Source organism: Dromaius novaehollandiae, unplaced genomic scaffold, assembly GCF_036370855.1.
Source record: "Dromaius novaehollandiae isolate bDroNov1 unplaced genomic scaffold, bDroNov1.hap1 HAP1_SCAFFOLD_27, whole genome shotgun sequence".
Classification (NCBI taxonomy): Eukaryota; Metazoa; Chordata; class Aves; order Casuariiformes; family Dromaiidae; genus Dromaius; species Dromaius novaehollandiae.
This window is the reverse complement of record NW_026991415.1, coordinates 3,006,564-3,026,091: the sequence shown is the minus strand read 5'-3', so window position 1 is coordinate 3,026,091 and position 19,528 is coordinate 3,006,564. Positions and strand designations below refer to the sequence as shown.

General features: G+C 53.8%; 1 protein-coding gene across 1 annotated transcript; it reads left to right on the top strand.

Annotated features, from left to right (window-relative positions):
* Nucleotides 1–17,814: 17,814 nt before the first annotated feature.
* On the top strand, nucleotides 17,815–18,750 carry LOC135326306 (olfactory receptor 14A16-like). The gene has a single exon (XM_064504185.1). It carries the CDS (start codon nucleotides 17,815–17,817, stop codon nucleotides 18,748–18,750), a length of 936 nt encoding a protein of 311 aa, XP_064360255.1.
* Nucleotides 18,751–19,528: the final 778 nt, after the last annotated feature.

Here is a 19,528-nt window from a genome sequence, read left to right as displayed (position 1 = left end):
AGACGCCAGCGGAAAAGCATTGGGTGGTCCGAGCGATGCACGAGGGACCAGACGTAAAGGTTCGAATCCCGGAAAAAGGGGAATGGGAAGAGGGGTGGCAGCTGGTAACCCAAGGACGAGGGTATGCAGCGGTCAGGCAGGGAGAAATGGTAAGATGGGTCCCTATGAAGTGGGTGCGCCCAGACCTCAGGGCAAGGACAAGACAGGAAGCAGAGAGTCAGGTGAATTAATGAATGTCTGAGTTTTATTGCAGGGGAGGACCACCCTGAAAAGCCGATGATCCCTTCTAGCAGCAAAGACAGCAGACAGGAGAAGAAGAACAGATGAGAAAAGGCGCGTGAAACCACAAGAAGAACGCGTAACCAGAAAACCCGAGAAGATGGCAGGGGGAGCAACCCAAGTAGCTCTCCTCGTAGCGATGCTGGGACTGGGACTCCAAGGGGTGAAAGGCGAACCAACGTTAGCGAAATGGGGTAGTAACAATCTATGGCTCACCTGGCAAACCGGACAGGAAATAAGCAATTTTGCCTGACGCTGGCGGGTGCGGGGCAGCCCTTTTAAGACATGCTTAATAGGGGTCCCATTGAATTTGACCGTAGACCTACCAAAGCTGAGAGAGCATTGCACAAACACAAGCAATATTAGTAACTGCTAGAACACGCTGAATGCATCATTGCCCTGGGACCCGCAAGAGCTTGACCTTCTGGGTTCAGTAGTGGTAATTGGCTTGGGCTAGGACCATGGGCCAGGCAATTACTAATAGAAGAGTTGCACCTGCTGCTGATGCTTGTGCTAGGCATATTAGTATGTAGACTAGTGTTTAGATGCTTGGTAAGACAACTGCTAGAAAAAGGGGTGGTCCCACCCACACCCACACTATGAACGCTTAACCCGCGACACGGCAATTTAAAGCAAATAGCATAGTCAAAGCATGGGGAGGGGGAGATGTAGGGAACGGCGATCGGAAGATCTCGCGATGGCACGGAAAGAGGAAGGAAGAGGAAGGATATGACGTAGAGATAGCAGTATGCTTGTAGGTATATAAGCAAATACATGCGTACAATAAACACCATTTGCAGCATCCTCATATTGGTGTCAGTGCTCATTGGCCCGGAGGCTGGGGGAGCCTCCGTGCCGTCTCAGGCGAACGGGAGATTGTCGCATCAGAAGGCGACACTTTTCCAAGTGTCCCTCTGTCTCTCTCCTTGCCTCCCTTGGCAGCAGGATCACGGTGTTGCTCCTTGTTTCCTCTGCTGTCCATGCTGCTCCTGTTCTTCTCTCAGGTGCTCCGGGGTGGATGGGTTTTCAGCTGCAGTTCAGACACCACCACTGTGGGTTGGGCAGCAGAGGGGTCTGCAGCCCCCTCCTAAGCTGTGCGGCTCCAGGAAATGCAGTCTGTGGAGCTGGGAAATGAGTTGATCCTCCCTTAAGGAGAGCCCATCTTCAGTCTTGACACTTTGTTTCCCTCTTGGGTCCTGCCAGGCTGCGAGCTGCCCTCCAGAAAGGCACTGCTGTCTCATAGCATAGCTGTGGAGACCTCCCTCTGGTACCTGGAGAAAGGGTGAGAAAGTTGGAGATCTGCACTTTTAAACCGGACTGCTCTGCCCTCAAGCAGTGGCTGGTTTCCTTTTAGGGCAACATGAGTGCGATCATCCATGAGCTCAATGAAGTGGGAGCCCAAGGCACCTGGGAACAAGACTAATAGACAGACTAGCTGTCCTCATGCTGCAACAAGGGACAGTGAATCCATTTTTTCTCAGGACTCACAGTAGAAATGCCAAGGATTTCTACCTTTGAGGAACACTCCCCAGAGGTGACAAGGACATCTCGAAGAATATAAAAAATCCCAGAAACTCTGTTCCTCAAACCTCATTCTTTAGAATGGGGAGTGAAGACACTGAAAAGCCCCTCTACATGACTGGTGGAATTCAGCTGATAGAAATGGTGAATGTCAGAGCTAGTCACCCCCATTCCCCCATTCCCACTGCTGTACAGCAGGACTGACTCCTCTGGAGCCCACGGGCAGAGGCCCCTGCTCCTCACAGCAGCACGCTCAGCCAGTGCAAAGTGGAGCTGAAGCAAGGGAGATGCACAAAGATCCTCTCAGTAAACAGAGAGGCAGTGTGGGGGGTTGTATGAGAACTGCAACATTTGGGGATTTTTGCTTATAAAGTGTCTCCTAACTTCTCAATGTCTTTTCTCCTTTGGACAGTCCCCCATGCCTGCAGATAGCAGAATGTCCAACAGCAGCTCCCTCAACAAGTTCCTCCTCCTGCCATTCTCGGAAACACGGGAGCTGCAGCTCTTGCACTTCGTGCTCTTCCTGGGCATCTACCTGGCTGCCTTCCTGGGCAATGGCCTCATCATCACAGCCATAGCCTGCAGCCACCGCCTCCACACCCCCATGTACTTCTTCCTCCTCAACCTCTCCCTCCTCGACCTTGGCTGCGTCTCCACCACTGTCCCCAAATCCATGGCCAATTCCCTGAGGGACACCAGGGCCATTTCCTACTCGGGATGTGCTGCCCAGCTCTTCCTGTTTGTCTTCTTCTTAGGAGGAGAGTATTCTCTCCTCACTGTCATGGTGTATGACCGCTACGTTGCCATCTGCAGACCCCTGCACTACAGGACCCTCATGGGCAGCAGAGCTTGTGTCAAAATGGCAGCAGCTGCCTGGGGCACTGTTTTTCTCAATGCTCTCCTGCACACTGCTAACACATTTTCAATACCACTCTGCCAAGGCAATGTTGTGAAGCAGTTCTTCTGTGAGATTCCCCAGATCCTCAAGCTCTCCTGCTCAGACTCCAACCTCAGGGAAGTTGGGGTTATTGTGCTTAGTATCTGTTTAGGCTTTGGGTGTTTCATTTTCATTGTGATGTCCTACGTGCAGATCTTCACTGCTATGCTGAGGATCCCCTCTGAGCAGGGCCGGCACAAAGCCATTTCCATGTGCCTCCCGCACCTGGCCGTGGTCTCCCTGTTTGTCAGCACTGCCCTGTTTGCCTACCTGAAGCCCCCCTCCTTCTCCTCCCCAGCTGTGGATCTGGTGGTGGCTGTTCTGTACTCAGTGGTGCCTCCAGCAGTGAACCCCCTCATCTACAGCATGAGGAACAAGGAGCTCAAGGAGGCACTGAAGAGATTGATCCGATGGGTCGAAGATCAGCAGCAATAACTGGGGATCTGGAATCAGGACTCTGTGTTGCACATTTCTCTTTTTTCTTACTTTTCTCTGATACGTTCTTGCAAAAAGAAAAAAAAGTTCAGTTTAGTGTGACTTGTCCTCAGGTATCTCTTCTTTGAATCTGACCCAGAGGCTGTGTTGAAGCAGGAAGCCAGACTTTCCCCTTCATCAGCGGAGATGGGTGAACCTCAGAGCTCCCTACTCTGAGCTGCTCAGACGCCCTCAGGGCAATGAGGAGGGTTTCCCTCTGCAGGGTCTTTTCAAGGGAGTTCAAGGGCACAGAGTCAGGCTCACACGAGTGTAGGCAGGGTGAGACCACAGGTTCCATGTCCATTAGGCTCGGCTCCCCTGGACACAGGGTGTGATCTCACACCCCTCTCCTGCAAGAGTGGCAGCCAAGTGTCACCGTGGGCTGGTCCCTTCCCTCTACAGCGCCCCAACACTACAAGTAGAGGGGGAGGGGAGGGGAGGGGAGTCAAGCAGCAGCTTGTGGAAATAGACCCCGTGCTTGGCAGTATCTTTCCCCCCACTGCTGCAGCAGGCATTTCCTCACTGCAGCCTTCCTGTGGGGGCTGCAGCTTTCCTGGAGACATGTCCTCGCACAGCAGCAGGACTTTCTCTTTTTAGAGCTGTTCTCTTCATTTCCATGCTGGCCTTCTGTGCTCTGTGCTGTGGATATGGTGGATACGACCCAGGAGTTCTCCTGACCTGGTGGTGGTTGGGTTGTGTTTCCATGTGCGTGTGTCCTGGAAGTACAGGCAGCACCGGGCAATGGGCACCCTTATGCCAGACCTGGCCTGCAGAACAACATTTCCATAATAAAAGGGGATCTCCCCTGTGATGTGCCTGAAGTCTGGCCTTTCTTCAGCAGATGGAGTCAAAACTAAACCCAAGGGATTGCACCACAAAAGGGCCTGTTCTTCTGCTTGTGAACTCCATGGGATCCAGGAGACGAGCTCAGAGTTCTTGGCTTATCTGTTAGGGACTGAGGGCTGGATTCAGGGTTCATCTGTCAGTGACCAGTGGAGATGGGGAATGGTCTCTGAAATGTCTGCCTGGGGCTGTCCCACAGGTGACAGTGTTGATGAGAGATGCTCATCCTTCTGGAGGGGAATCTGAGCACCAGGAGAGCTCAGGGAATCTCCAGGGACAGTGTGTGCGTGGGGGTGGGCAGTGAGTGGAGCCTCACAAAATGAGGGATGGTCCATGGTGGGGTAACCAGAAGGTAAAGCACTAAATCCAGGGATGCATGGGGAAACGAGGGCTCTGCAATCCCTGCAGAGGCAGTGGGGACCCAGGAGGCCCAGGGAAGGGGCACTGGAGAGTGATTCCTGCACCTGCAGTGAAACACCACAGGCTGGAGCTGGTGCCCACCCAAACGCATCTGCCATTGCAAGTGCCCTGGGGTAACTCTGAGCACTGTCCATGAGCACAGAGCTGTGCCAGCCAGTATCAGTGGTGGTGATCCCTGTCCAACTGGGTCTGCTTCCGGCTCCAACCAGTATTGCCAAAGCTGAGTCAGGAGCCACCCTATGGCCACATGACCCCACAGCCTGCTAGGGAACAGCTCTCTAGGGAGCAGAGACATCCCAGGAGAAAAGCGGACGGCATTCAGAGATAGGAAACGAGGAGAAACAGGTTTCTCTGTGCACCAGCTTGGGGCAGGCTGCTCTGTCCCTGGGGCAGCAGGAGCTGCTGGAGGGGCTGCAGGGCCAGGGCTCTGGTGCTGTGCTGGGCAGCGGGGTGGGCATGGAGGGGCTGCAGGCAGACAGGGAGGGGGATCAGCTGGGCACAAGAGCAGGGGAGACAGAGAGTGACTGGCCTCACTGCATGGCCTCATCCCCCTTGCCAGGGATCTGCTGTCCTTGTCCTTGGGGCTGGCCTGAGTGATGCTGTGGACATGCCTGTGCCTGGCCCTGCACCTCTCAGGTGCTGACCTGACCCTGTCCCCATCCTGCTGACCTGACTCCCCATCTCTGCTTTGGACCTGCCCTCTCCCTGAAGTCAGGAAAGCCTTGGCAAGGAAACCTGTTGAGGGAGAGTTAAGGCACGGACTCCTGATGCGGGTGAATCAGAAGGCCCTTTATTGAGGTTTTACACGTATACTTATACAGATTTTTCATACATAATCTTTCTTCTTTGTGATTCACTAAAGATCATTGTCCATACGTCTAGCTCTAGTCTATAATTGGGTTAAGCTACAGGGACACGCGGCACATTGTCTGGATTAGTAAGACGCTGACTTTGTCTTTCTCTGCTTCTTACTTCCCCATTTTCACCCTGCACAAACACCCTTCTTCCTCTTTTCTCATCGTTCACGGTCCTTCAGGGACTTTCCAGCAGCTCTATCGAGCTGCCTGCTAGCTCCTCCACATCCAAAAATGCTGCTCTGTCTTTGCTGGACAGCCACGGCCCAAGACAGAACGACGCATGGGACTGGAGACGCTCACGTGTCCCTAGCTGGCACCTGGCAGAAAAATACCCTCTGCCCAGCAATGGGTGCTTCCTGATCACACTCCTTGTGCTGAGCCTCAGCATCAAATCTGTTCCTCAGTCCTGCACTGCCTGCTGCCAAAAGGAGGCTTTTCACCAGAAAATGTCACAGATGGGGCTGCATGTCCCCGTTATACCATGAAGTGTGACCCAACTTGCCTGACAGGAGCAGAAGTACCCGCTTCCAGCACACAAAATCTACAATGCCTGCCCAAAGCTGGGAATCTGGTTGGAAGATGGACGCACATGCAACAGGAGAAAAGCCCAGCCGGGAATGAGCATCTCCCATGGCCTCCTCCTTCTCCTCCTTCAGCACATACTGCTGCAGGGAAAGGTGTCATGAGGAAAAGCAAATAAGAGGAAAGGAGGGGAAAAGCAGCCTTGGTTCAGATCTCAGAGCAAGCAGAAACACTCCCTGGCCTTTATTCTGCATCCTGCCTGCAGATCCTGGCAAGAGCTTCACAAGCTCAAGGCCTGAACCGCAGCACACAGAAGGCAGCAGGCTGCCAGCATCCCTGGCTCTCGCCACCAGGGCAGCCTGGGCCCTACGAGACAAACCATGTCCTCACCTCCAAGGGCTCCCCAGCTCCCCAGCCTGGCAGCACTCCCCACACACAGCACTGCTCTCTCCAGACACCTCCTCCTGGGACGAGCACCAAGGCGCTGGGGCCACCACTCATCCCCACCACAGGACACGCCACCACTGTGACACCCTGCACCCCCCACCCCTCCCCTCACAGAGGGTTCCCAGCCAACACGCACCTCTGCAGCAGGGACACACAGGGCACAGCACCACACATGGTGGCAGCTAGGGCACCCCCAGGGCCCCAAAACACACACGCACCAACTCTGCAGCCCTGCCATTCCCTTCCAGTCCTCCAAGGCCTTGCAACAGGCCCTTCCTCTCAACAGCCAGGCACAGCCCTGCACTGCTCACTTCCCACATCCAGGAAGCAGAGGACAGAGATATCATTCGGGTCTTGGAGGAGAATCTCAGAAGCAGCCTGGTGTTTTTGTGGTGCAGAATTATTACAGCACACAGACCCTGGAAAGCAGTGATTACTAACATCACTGCTCACACCAGCACTTCATTCATTTAGCAGCATAAACATTCTAGCAGGACTCCCCTCATCCACCAGTAGCAGGTTGTAAGCCCACATTATTAGCAAGAACTACAAAGTCAACCCTCATGCCTATGTTTACCAGAGAACATCATCCACATTTTAAATGTAGCACTACTAATTCATGATGACGGACAGTGGAATAAAATTCGTGTCAGATGGTGTGGAATGTTATTGCCTACATCTGCTTGATTTATTAGTTGCATCTCTATGCTGCTGTAGAGCTCTGCAGGTGTCAATCCCTCCTCCCGGCACACTCACCAAACCCAGGAGTGACCTCACCACCAACATCCAAGCCATGGGCCTTCTCCTGGCCTAGCAGCTGCTCAGACTGAAGTGACCTCACAAGTTCATACCCTCACCAAGTGCCTGCTGATGGCCTATGGGCTTCAGACAAGGAAGTTTCCTGAAGTTATTTCCCCTGCCATGAACATGCTGCTGCCCTACCAGGTACTCCGACCAAGGAGACCTCACAGTCTGCTTCCACACCTGTCTGCCTGCTGCTGGCCTATCAGGGACTCCGGCAGAAGTGACCTCACAGGCAAATGCCCAAGCCATTAGCCAAGTGCTAGCCCTGCAGAGACAAGTGACCTCACAGCGACTCTCCCAGCAATGTGCCTCCACACAGTCTGTCAGGCACTGAGACAGAGCTGAGCTCACACTGTCCCTGCCACATGCCTGCTGCTGGCCTCCCTGCTGCCCTGGAGGAAATGACCTCAAAGTCCATTCCCAGCAAGGGGCCTGCTACTGGCCTATCACATACCGAGACACAGCTGACCTCACCAGCACCTTCCCCACTTCACAGCCTGCTGCTGGCCTATCAGCTTCTCACCCAGAAGGCACCTCACAGGCACCTTTACAGCCAGGCGCCTGCTGCAGCCCCGGAGGCTGCTGGGACAGGAGGGACCTCAGAGTCAGTTCCCAGCCAGGTGCCAGCTGCTGGCCTGCCAGCTGCTCTGTCTGCAGTGACCTCACAAGGGACTTCCCAGGCAGGGGCCTGCTGCTGGCCTATCAGGGACTCAGAGGGAGATGACCTCACAGTCCCCTTCACAGCCATGTGCCTGTCACTGGCCCAAAAGCCTCTGAGAGAGCAGCTACCTCACGATAACTTCCCCAGCCATCAGCCAAATCCTGGCTTGTCAGCTGCTCCAGCAGAAGTGACCTCAAAAGCACAGAGCCAAGCCACGGGCCTGCTGCTGGCCTGGCAGCTCCTGACCAAGAGCTGATTTGACACTGGGGATCTCCTGGCCCAGCTCTCGCAGACAGCCGTGACCTCCCTGCCCACAGCCCGGCCACGCGGCTCTTGCTGCCTGCAGCTGCCCCTGCCTCCACCAAGGCTCAGCCAGCTCCTGAGCGGCCGCCCGGACTCACCCAGGGGCCTCACAACAATCACAGTGCAGCAAAACACCCATTACGCATCCGTTACTGCCCCAAGAGAAGATCAGCTCCTGCCTAAGTAGCATCTATCACTGGCCCCTGAAACTTAGCAATTGCAGAAAGGCCTGCAAGCAATTCTGGGCAACATCTAACAGGAGGATTGCATGGGAGCAGCGACCATGGAGCTGGAGACAGCAGGGCCTCATGGCCCAGGCAGAGGCAGAAGCCTTCCCGCAACTCCCAAGTCTGGTTCCTGCCCCAGTGCTGAACACCCCCAGCAAATCCTCCACACACCCAGGACAACAAGCACTCTCCTGCTTGGGGCCCTGACACTCTGAGACACGGGGAAGGACTGCGGCCAGGGCATCTCAGTGGGGGAAACCAGCAGAGCCAGGATTCAGCAGCTCTGCAGCCCGGCCTGGGAGCAGGGCTAATGGCACCGGCCAGGGCAGCACTGGCCGCCCAGCAGCTGCCAAGGCCCTGCAGGAGCCCAGCAGCTCCCAGCACAGAGCTGCTCTGCAAACACCCTCCCGGCTGCTGCCAGGGCTGCAGGGCTGCGGCCCAGCAAGAGGCCCGGAGCAGCCACAGCGGCTGGGGCCTAGCGGGACCCGCGGGGACAGCCTCTCTGCGAGCCCTGGAAACGCCCTGTTCAGGACAAAAGGGAGCCTGGGGCAGGGCCCTGGCGAGGCCCCCAGCAGCCTGCTGCACTCCCATTGGCTGACAGAGCCATCAGTCCATCCCAGCCCACCCTCCTCCCCTGCCAGCCAATCAGAGGGCAGCACTGGGGGCAATGCCATGGCAATGCTGCAGCCCTGTGTGACCCGGTGGGCAGCCTTTCTCCTCCCCTCCCCTCCCCCGCAGTGGGGTGCCAAGTTGTGGGTGGCAGCACGGGGTGCGGCGGGGCCTGGGGGCAGCCCGGCACCATTTGCCTGGGCAGTGCGGGGTCCCGGGGCCCGGCTGCTGTCCTGCAGGGGCTGGGCTCTGCTGCAGGGGCCCCGTGGGGCTCCTAGTTGCCCCACGCCTGGGGGCTGTGCCGAGCATGGGGGAACAGCACTGGGGTCATTGCTGGTGCCGGCCCTGGCACTGGCATGGGGGCCCTGGGTATGGCCGGGATGCCAGAGCCCACAGGCAGCGTCCTGCTCTCCCAGGACACTGCAGGGCAGCGTCCTCTCACCCTTTCAGCCCCATCAGAACCCTACAGCAGGGCTGTCACAGCAGCCCCCACCCTATGCAGCCACCCCCACAGCCCGAGATCCACAGCCCTTTTAACAGTTCACAGTCTCTCTGCGACCCCTCAGGAAGGAGTTCCCATAGCCCTTACCCTCAGTGGAGAGCTGCAGGAGTGCTGGGAACAAGGAACTGTGGTCCGGGCTGAGGGTGTCGATCCAGCATTCCTCCATCTCGCTTGCCCCCTTACCGTTGGCTTGCCTCTCCAGCCAAGGATGAAGGTCTTTCTTCCTGTCTTTTCACTCAAAACTCCTTTCCAACATGCCCCAACTCCTCTGCCTGTCGATGAGGGGCCCCAGCATGGCTCCCATCCCCTCTCCTTGCCAGGAAGTGGCTCCAGAGGGCAGCAGTGGGGAGCACGTGAGTAGTGCCCAGCTGGGCCTCTCAGGGAAGTGAGGGCACTGCTGTACCGGACCTCCCTGTGATGCAGCACATCCCACTGTGACCTCAGCTCGTGTCATCAGGGGGCTCAGGAGGTCACTGCCATGGAGATGGCACAGCCAGGGAGAGAGCAGAGAGACTTCCCCTCATGTCCTGGAAAGCATCGACCTCCCTTCACCCCAGTTATTTTCCAAAACTTGCTGATAAATCCTTCAGGAATGTTTCCAGATGGTGTTAAAGGCTGCGAAGTATCTAAAATGAGGCACCGGAGAAGTCACTTCTGCACGCCCACATTGACAGGTCTCTGCCCTGGGCAGACCTGTGTGGGAAGCCAGGGCTTGGTGATGCTTCAAAACTGATTTTGGTGATGCTTTGGTGAGCTTCAAAACTGATTTCTGCTGTGGGTCACTCTTTTTGTAGAATTGGGATGTAGGACAATATCAGACAGGACGTAGCCTTCCTTTAGGCACCAAAGCAGGCTCTTTGTTTTTGAAAGTCCTCAGCAAGGTTTCTCTATTTGTGGTGCTTAAGATCACAGAATCACGGAATGGTTGAGGTTGGAAGGGACCTCTGGACATCATCTAGACCCACCCCCCTGCTCAAGCAGGGGCACCTAGAGCATGTTGCACAGGCAGGGTTTGAATATCTGCAGAGAAGGCGACTCCACAACCTCTCTTGGCAGACTGTTCCGGTGCTCTGTCCCCCTCACAGCAAAGAATTTTTTCCTCATATTCAGATGGAACTTCCTGTGTTTCGATTTGTGCCCGTTGCCTCTTGTCCTGTCGCTGGGCACGACTGAAGAGATCCTGGCCCCATCCTCTTGACACCCTCCCTTCAGATATTTGTAGACATTGATAAGATCTCCTCTCAGTCTTCCCTTCACCAATCTGAACAGGCCCAGCTCTCTCAGCCTTTCCTCATAGGAGAGATGCTCCAGTCCCTTAATCTTCGTAGCCCTACGCTGGACTCTCTCCAGTAGCTCCATGTCTCTCTTGTACTGGGGAGCTCAGAACTGGACACAGTACTCCAGCTGTGGCCTCACCAGAGTGGAAGAGAGGGGGAGGATCACCTGTCTTGACCTGCTGGCAACACTCTGCCTAATGCAGCCCAGGATACCATTGGCCTTCTTGGCCACAAGGGCACCTTGCTGGCTCATGGTTAACTTGGTGTCCACCAGGACTCCCAGGTGCTTCTCTGCAGAGCTGCTTTCCAGCAGGTCAGACCCCAGTCTGTCCTGGTGCATGGGGTCATTCCTCCGCAGGTGCAGGACCCTGCACTTGCCTTTGTTGAACTTCAGGAGGTTCCTCTCTCGCCATCTCTCCAGCCTGTTGAGGTCCCTCTGAATGGCAGCACAGCCCTCTAGTGTATCAGCCACTCCTCCCAGGTTTGTCTCATCAGCAAACTTGCTGAGAGTGCACTCTGTCCCTTCAGCCAGTTCTTGGATGAAGAAGTTGAACAACACTGGACCCAGGTATTAACCCCTGGGGGGAACCGCTAGCTACAGGCCTCCAACTAGACTCTGTGCCACTGGTCACACCCCTCTGAGCTCGGCCATTCAGCCAGTTCTCAATCCACTTCACTGTCCACTCATCTAACCCACACTTCCTGAGATGGAGGTGAGGCTGACTGGCCTGTAGTTCCCTGGGTCCTCCTTCTTGCCCTTTATGAAGACTGGAGTGACACTGGCTTTCTTCCAGTCCTCAGGCACCTCTCCTGTTCTCCAGGATCTTCCCAAGATGATGGAAAGTGGCCTAGCAATAACATCCACCAGCTCCCTCAGCACTCGCGGGTGCATTCCATCAGAGCCCTGTGGATTTGTGGGTGTCAGTTTGCCTAAATGACCTCTAACCTGATCTGCCTTGACCAAGGGAAAGTCTTCCTTTCTGCAGACTTTCTCTCTTGTCTCCAGGGTCTGAGATTCCTGAGGACTGGCCTTAGCAGTAGAGACTGAAGCAAAGGCGGCAGTCAGTTACTCTGCCTTCTCCGTATCCTGCGTCACCAGGGCACCCACCCCATTCAGCAGCGGGCCCACATTTTCCCTAGCCTTCCTTTTGCTACTGCTGTATTTGAAGAAGCCCTTCTTGTTGTCCTTGACATCCCTTGCTGAATTGAATTCCAAATGGGCCTTGGCCTTCCTCTGTTCGCTGCCTCTGTTAGCTGCACTCTCAGCTGTTAGCTGCACTCTTTAAACTTTACAGTTCCTTGTGTTCTTATCTTTCTTTGCTTTATTGTCTTATTTTTTTAATATACTGGTCTTTTGGGGGGATTTTTTTTTTTTTCCTTTGGAAAGGAAAGCGATTTTCAGAACTGAGGTGGGAATGCAGTGACAGTGTCATGGACATCTGGTGCCATTGCAGGTGCCCTGCTCCCCTCTGCCCAGCCTCCATCTGCAGCTCCAAGGAGCTATGGTCTCCTGCAGGTGAGAGCTGTGAGAGCTGCCAGGCCCTGACCAGTGCCTCACATGCACCGGAGGCCTCTCCAAGCACCTCTGGGTGCTTGTGGTTGGACACTTGAGTTCTGCCTGGAAAGCTGAAGAACTGTTTTCAACATTTAAAAGAATATGAACATACTTGCATCAGCTAAAATGACTGAATCATTTTAATACAAATGTCAGTGTTTCCCGTGATGAAATAATGGAAATTTTCAGGAAGGGTATTACAGGAAGGGTATTTCAGGAAGGGTGTGAATAGCCTCTGTTGGAGGCTCTCAGCCTTGGCAGTCCCCTAGGCTGTCTTCACCACAGGCTGTCCTGTGCTGTGCTGCACCTGTGTCTCTTTCCCAACAGCCTGTAGACACCCAACCTGCTTCCTCACCTTGCTTTCACCTTGTGATCTCCCCACCTTTACTCATGTCTCTCTGACGTCTCACGCTTTTTCTCAAAACACAAAGCCAGAGGTTGATCACAGACCCTCTCTGTAGCACCTGTAGCACCACACATCTCCTTTTCCTAACGTTACATCTGAACCCTACAAGCTGCAGTTTGTGGCTCTTTCCCCTTATCGTGCTCTTTCCCACTACCAAGAAAAGCTCCATCATCTCTGAAACTACCCTTTAAGCAGTCATAGGCTTCTGCTCTACTGCCCTTCACCTCCACTCCAGCAGGATGAAGAAGCCCAAGGCCCTCAACCTCTCCCTACGGATGCGGTTATTCCCCTCTAGGTGCAGGACTTGATGCCTCCATGCAAACCTCCATGAGGTGTCTGTTGTCTGAATCCCCCAAGTTTCTCAAGACCCTTCTGGACTGAAGCTCCTCTCTGTCAAAAACAGAACCAAACAAAATGAAACAAAACAAAGCAGTGCCACTGGGGAAAGGGTAAGCAGGGATGGCCTGGTTGTATAGGAGGGGATCAGGATGGTAAAAGACACAAACTTGGAGGGGGTGGGAAGGAAATAAAAAGTGAAATAAATGCTTGATCAGGGCTCTTTGGGGATTCCTGCCAAAAAGCCTTGTATCGGAACACATCTGACTGGAGGACAATAAAGCTGATCTACTTCCACTGTCACAGGAAACCTTTGTGTTTTCCTCGACATCAAAGAGCGAAGACCCAGAGGGGGAAAAATCACAGAACTCCTTCAGGGTGGAAGGGACCTCAGGAGGTCTCTAGCCCAATCTCCTTGCTCACAGCAGGGTCAGCTCTGGGGTCAGATGAGGTTGCTGTGGCCTTGATTCAGCCTGGCCTTGGAAACCTCCAAGGGAGGAGACTGCACAGCCTCTCTGAGCAACGCGCTCCAATGCTTGACCATCCTCTTAGTGGCGAAGCTTTTCCTTGTCCACTGCTTGAACATCTCTTCTTTCAACTTATGTCCATTGCCTCTTGTCCTGCCGCCATGCACCCTGGTGAAGACCCTGGCTCCATCATCTTGACGACCTCCTTGTAGCCACTGGAAGGCTGTTATGAGGTCTCTCCAAAGCCATCTCTTCTCCAGGTTGAACAAGCCTCATTTCCTCACAGAGGAAGTGCTCCAGCTCCCTGATTATCTGGAGGACCCTCCACCAAACTCGTTCCCAGTTATCAACCTCTTTCTGTTTCTGGGGACCCAAAGATAGATGCAGTATACATGGTCTAATGAATACTGACTCAAGAGGGGATCATCTTCCCCGTCGACCTCCTGGCTGCACTCCTGGTCATACAGACCCCATAGCAGGTAGCAATGTGATGGTAAAATGAGATTCCCACTAAGAGAACAAACCCTGCAGTGCCCAAGGCCAAGCAGAAACAGAGCTGTGCCACACAGAAATGGCAGGAGAGGGGTTTGCTGCCTGAACTGACTCTGTAGCACCTTGGGCCCTGTGATGGGGGTGAACTGATCTCCAGGAAGGACAAGGTGCCACTGAGGAAGTCCCTGGACCTGGACAGCCTGTGATCCAGACAGCCTGGATCCAGCCACATCATTAGCACAGTCCCTGTGCATATCATCTGGGGGCGAGAAGAAGTTCAGGAGGAGGAAAGATAGAAGTGTTTGAGAGTGCAGAGACTAAAGCGGAGACCTTGGTGTGACGTGCCTCTCATTCATGCAGCATGCTTGGATGTAGATGGGATAGACTTTGCCTCAAGGCAGCTGTGGGATTCAGATGTTTGAGCACAGGTAGGGAACCCAAGATGCCCTGGAGCCCTTACCACTCCAAAAGAGCATGCTTTTCCTGTAGGTCCCCTGCTGTATCTGCTAGAGACATGTGGTTGTGCTGGACACGCCATGCATCGGACATGGCCCTACGTATAGCCTATCTTTATGTCACTGAATCCAGTGTCTGCACTGAATTACATTAGCTGTTTGCACTGTATGGATCTGCTTGTGTCTCAGCATCAGAGTGAGTGGCGCTTTAGTAGTAGTAGTAGGCCTCTAGTGTCATTGGAGATGGCCAAGGAAATTCCTCACCTAGCCGCCACCTGATGCTCTAGAAGGATGCAGGTTCCTCCTCCAGAGCAAGCAGACACTGGCACATGCCCTGGACCACCTCTGTCTCTTCAAATGTCACCAAGGGTTCGCGTGCGAGCAACTGCCTGCCACCCTCCACCTCCAGTGATTATAATGGTAGGATCTTGTGTGCAGACATCTGTGTTGTGCGCACTTCAGCTTGGGCAAGGGGAATCCCACCTCGTGTGTGTTTGTGGAGTTCATGGGAGTTTGCTGAATCCCACTCCAGACCAGGGGGTTTTCACCTGGCATGAAATGCCCAGACTGACTCATTTGAATCAATACCTGAACCCTGGGTAAATGACCTCCCTTCTTGTCCCTGTCTATGTGTCCTGCCTAGTTAAGAGACTGGAACAGGGCCTTCCAGAGGGGGACATTTAAACCTCTTGTAGATAACCCTCCTCTGATGAGACAAATTACAGTCCTGGAATCAGTGTCTCTTCAGTGTTTAGAGAGGGACCGTCAGTGATTATTTTAGTCTACTTTAGTGAGCATTTCCCAGGAGGAGGAGTACAAAGGACAAATAAAATCCCACCTTCAGCTGGGCCACTGATCCCAAGTGGGGCCGGGCTAACAAAAAACAGGAGGAGTTCATGGCAGCTTGGCAGCACTGAGACAGCTGTGTGCAGGAGCAGCTCCTCTGCAAAGAGCAGCAGGGCTGCTGACATGAGACAGGAGAGAGAAGTGAAAGGCAATCTGGAGTGGGAGGACAGAGGAGAGCTCACTGTGGAAGAAACCTTCACAGCCCTTGACACAGTAAGTCTGTGGCTGCAGGGCAATGCTACGGAGGTTCCTGGAAGGGTCTTCTAAACCCATCCCATCCCATGGCTGTCTTTTTAAGGATCCCACTCAGAGGAGGATGAGATGCTTCAGAGCAGGGATTCCCAGCCACACCGTCACAGGGACAGGGCAGCCTGCTACCTTTCTCCCAGGGATGGTGCAGGGGTGTGAAGCCGGGGTGTGCCCTGTCTGCCCGGGGCTGTAATTCAGAAGGACACTGGTCCCTGTGCCCCAGCGTGCTGTGTGCTGGGGCAGTGACTCTGCTGCCTGCAAGGGTCAGCACTCAGCCTGCCCAGGAAACTTCCCACTGTGCTGTGGGGAGAAGCACTGGTTGGGAGGAGTGCCCCTCATCAGGACAGGTTCATTCTCCTGTTGAGAGGGTGCTGCCTGGTTCAGGGCTGCTCACAGCTCTAGCTTATGCACAGGACATTTCTGAGGAGTCTTTTTAGAGGAAAGTGAAGAAAAGGCTACTTGAAAGGGAAGAAGCTTTCCTTCTGCTGTCTGCACTTTCAATTTCCAGATTTTGGCAGGGAGAAAAAAGCTTTGGTAAGGAATTGCAACTCCCAAACCTTCCCTCTCAGGGATCAGTAGGTGTGAGAAACCTCAGTAAGCTGCTTCACTCCCACCTCTGCCTAAAGACAGCACCAGCATCACCTTCTCTGCGCTAGTCAAGGTTTGTGTCACCTACTTCTTAGGACCTGCAAACACAGAGGTGCCCCTGGCCTGTGCCCTGTCCCGGAAGGTTTCAGTAGGGCAGAACTGAGAACACAGAGGATGACCGGGAAAAGATGTTGGGACAGAGAAAGAGCTTCCAGCAGGGACTGCTCCAGGCAGCAGAGATGTGCAGGGAATGAGAGGGAACTGCTAACAGAAGCATTGTTGGAGGATGGATTTGGGCAAGTCATGGTCAGTCCCTCTGATACAGACTCTTCCTCTGAGCAAGCCCCTCATGTCTTTTCTTCTACCCAGCAGAGCCTCTGCCCTGACAGCCATGGAGTCCAGGGCATGAGCTGCCTCCTCGGCAGCCAGACCTCTGGCAGAGGAGAGGGGCATCTCTCCTGCCACAAAGGGAGTGATTGCCCTGCAATGTTACTGTCTGTGAGACAGCATGCCCAGCTGGGTAAGGTAAAGGCTTTTCCGAGCGCCCGTCTGTGTCTCTCTCCTTGCCTCCCTTGGCAGCAGGATCATCGTGTTGCTCCTTGTTTCCCCTCCTGTCCATGCTGCTCCTGTTTTTCTCTCAGGCTCCCTGGGGTCGGGGTTTTCAGCTGCAGTTCTGACACCAATGCTGCAAGCTGTGCAAGAGAGGGGTCTGCATGGGAGTGATGTTGCCCCAGCCCACTTTTGACCAGTGTGGCTCCAGGAAATGCAGTCCGTGGGGTTGGGAATTGAGCTGACTGTCCCTTAAGCAGAGCCCATCCTCAGTCCTAACAGGCCTTTGACTGTTTCCCTGTGGTGTCCTGCCAGGCTGCGAGCTGCCCTCCAGGAAGGCACAGATGTCTCATAGCATCACTGTGATATCTGTGACACCGTGAAGAAGCTGCAGAGATGTGAAGAGCATGGAAATGGTGGTGGGAGATTGTAAATGGGCAGCTGAAAAGAGCCCTGTGTATCTTTGGCTAGAAGGGGAGTGTGGAGACCTCCCTCTGGTGCCTGGAGAAAGGGAGAGAAATTTGGAGATTTGCACTTTGAAAGTGGAGTCCTCTGCTCTCAGCAGTGGCTGGTTTCTTTTTAGGGCAACATATGAGAGTGATCATCCTCCAGCTCAAAGTGGTGTGAGTACAGGACAGCTGGGAACAAGGCTGATGGACAGACAAGCTATCCTCACTCTACCAAGTGGCAGTGAATCTTTTTTTTTCCAAGACTCACAATAGAAATGCTGAGAATTTCTGCATTTGAGGAACACTACCCAGAGGTGACAAGGACATCTAAAAGAAAGTAAACATTATTAAACATTCTGTAAAACTCAGTTCCTCAACTCTCCTTCCTTAGAGCAGGTAGTGAAAACACTGAAAAGCCCTTCCACGAGATGAATAGATTTTATTTGACAGAAATTATGAGTGCCAGAGCTGTTTACCCATGTTCCCATGTTGCCACTACTGTCCAGAAGGACTGACTCCTCTGCAGCCCGTGGGCAGAGGCTTCTGCTCCTCACAGCACACTCAGCCAGCACAGAGCAGAGCTCAAGCAAGGTACCTGCCCAATGATCCTCCCCAAAAGAGAGAGAGGCAATGTGGTGTTTTCAAAGAGAAATGTTACTTTTTTTTTCCTTGGAACATCTCTCCTAACTTGTTAATGTCTTTTCCTCCTTAGACAGTCCCCTCTGCCCAGAGGGACCAAATGGCCAATGGCAGCTACTTCAACGAGTTCCTCCTCCTGGCATTTGCGGACAAACGGGAGCTGCAGCTTTTGCACTTCTCACTCTTCCTGGGCATCTACCTGGCTGCCTTCCTGGCCAACGGCCTCATCATCACAGCCATAGCCTGTGACCACCACCTCCACACCCCCATGTACTTCTTCCTCCTCAACCTCTCCCTCCTCGACCTTGGCTCCATCTCCACCACTGTCCCCAAATCCATGGCCAATTCCCTGTGGGACACCAGGGCCATTTCCTACTCAGGATGTGCTGCCCAGGTCTTTTTCGTCTTTTTCTTATGTTCAGCAGAGTGTTCTCTCCTCACAGTCATGGCCTATGACCGCTACGTTGCCATCTGCAGACCCCTGCACTACAGGACCCTCATGGACAGCAGAGCTTGTGTCCAAATGGCAGCAGCTGCCTGGGGCAGTAGTTTTCTCAGTGCTCTCCTGCACACTGCTAACACATTTTCAATACCACTCTGCCAAGGCGATGTTGTGCAGCAGTTCTTCTGTGAAATTCCCCAGATCCTCAAGCTCTCCTGCTCAGACTCCTACCTCAGGGAAGTTGGGCTTCTTGTGGTTAGTGGCTGTTTAAGCTTTGGGTGTTTCATTTTCATTGTGGTGTCCTACGTGCAGATCTTCACTGCTGTGCTGAGGATCCCCTCTGAGCAGGGCCAGCACAAAGCCTTTTCCATGTGCCTCCCGCACCTGGCTGTGGTCTCCCTGTTTCTCAGCACTGGCACGTTTGCCTACCTGAAGCCCCCCTCCCTCTCCTCCCCAGCTCTGGATCTGGTGGTGGCTGTTCTGTACGCGGTGGTGCCTCCAGCAGTGAACCCCCTCATCTACAGCATGAGGAACAAGGAGCTCAAGGAGGCACTGAGGAAATTCATCCAATGGGTACAACGTCAGTGCCAATAACTGTCCCACATTCATTCACTCGCCAGGACATCTGCCATCAAGGCTGTGTGGTGTGCATTTCTTTCTTTCTTACTTTTCTCTTTTACATCCATGTTAAAAAGCAAACAAAAATATCCGGTTTATGTCCCGTTTCCTCAGGAATCTCTCATTTGAATCTGACCCAGAAACCATGCTGAAGTAGGAAGGCAAACTTCCCTCCTCCTCAGCAGAGGTGGGGGAACCAACACTCTGAATGGGGAAACCTTGTTCTGAGAAACTACTGTATTCAAATTGACATGTCTCCTCTCTGGCTCTCTGTCCTCACTTCCTCTGCCTAGTCTGTCTTTACAGAGGTCTCATGGCCGTTCTGGTCCCCCAGGGAAGTATCCTGGGGCATCTTGCCAAGCACATCCTCAATTAGCTGAAATCGGCTCTCCTGCAGCTCTGGGCTGTGCTTCAGCTTTTTGTCTTACTTCTCCACCACCTCATGATCAGTGCAGCCATGGCTGCCCTCAGCCTTTACATCCACATCTAGTTCTGTTGTGCTTGTTGCCTCACTGATCACCCGTGCCAAGAAATTGTCCTCAGCACTCTGCAGGAATCTCCTGGGCTGCTTGTGCCCAGGCCCACTGCCCTTCCAGCAGATTTCAGGGGGGTAAAACTACTCTGTGAGAACCAGGATGTGTGACCATGAGGCTTCCCCCAACTGCCTGCACAAGGTTTCAGCTACTTCCCTTCCCTCCTCAGGCAGCCATTAGCAAACACTCCCAGAATGTCACCCAGACTGCTGTGTCCTCTT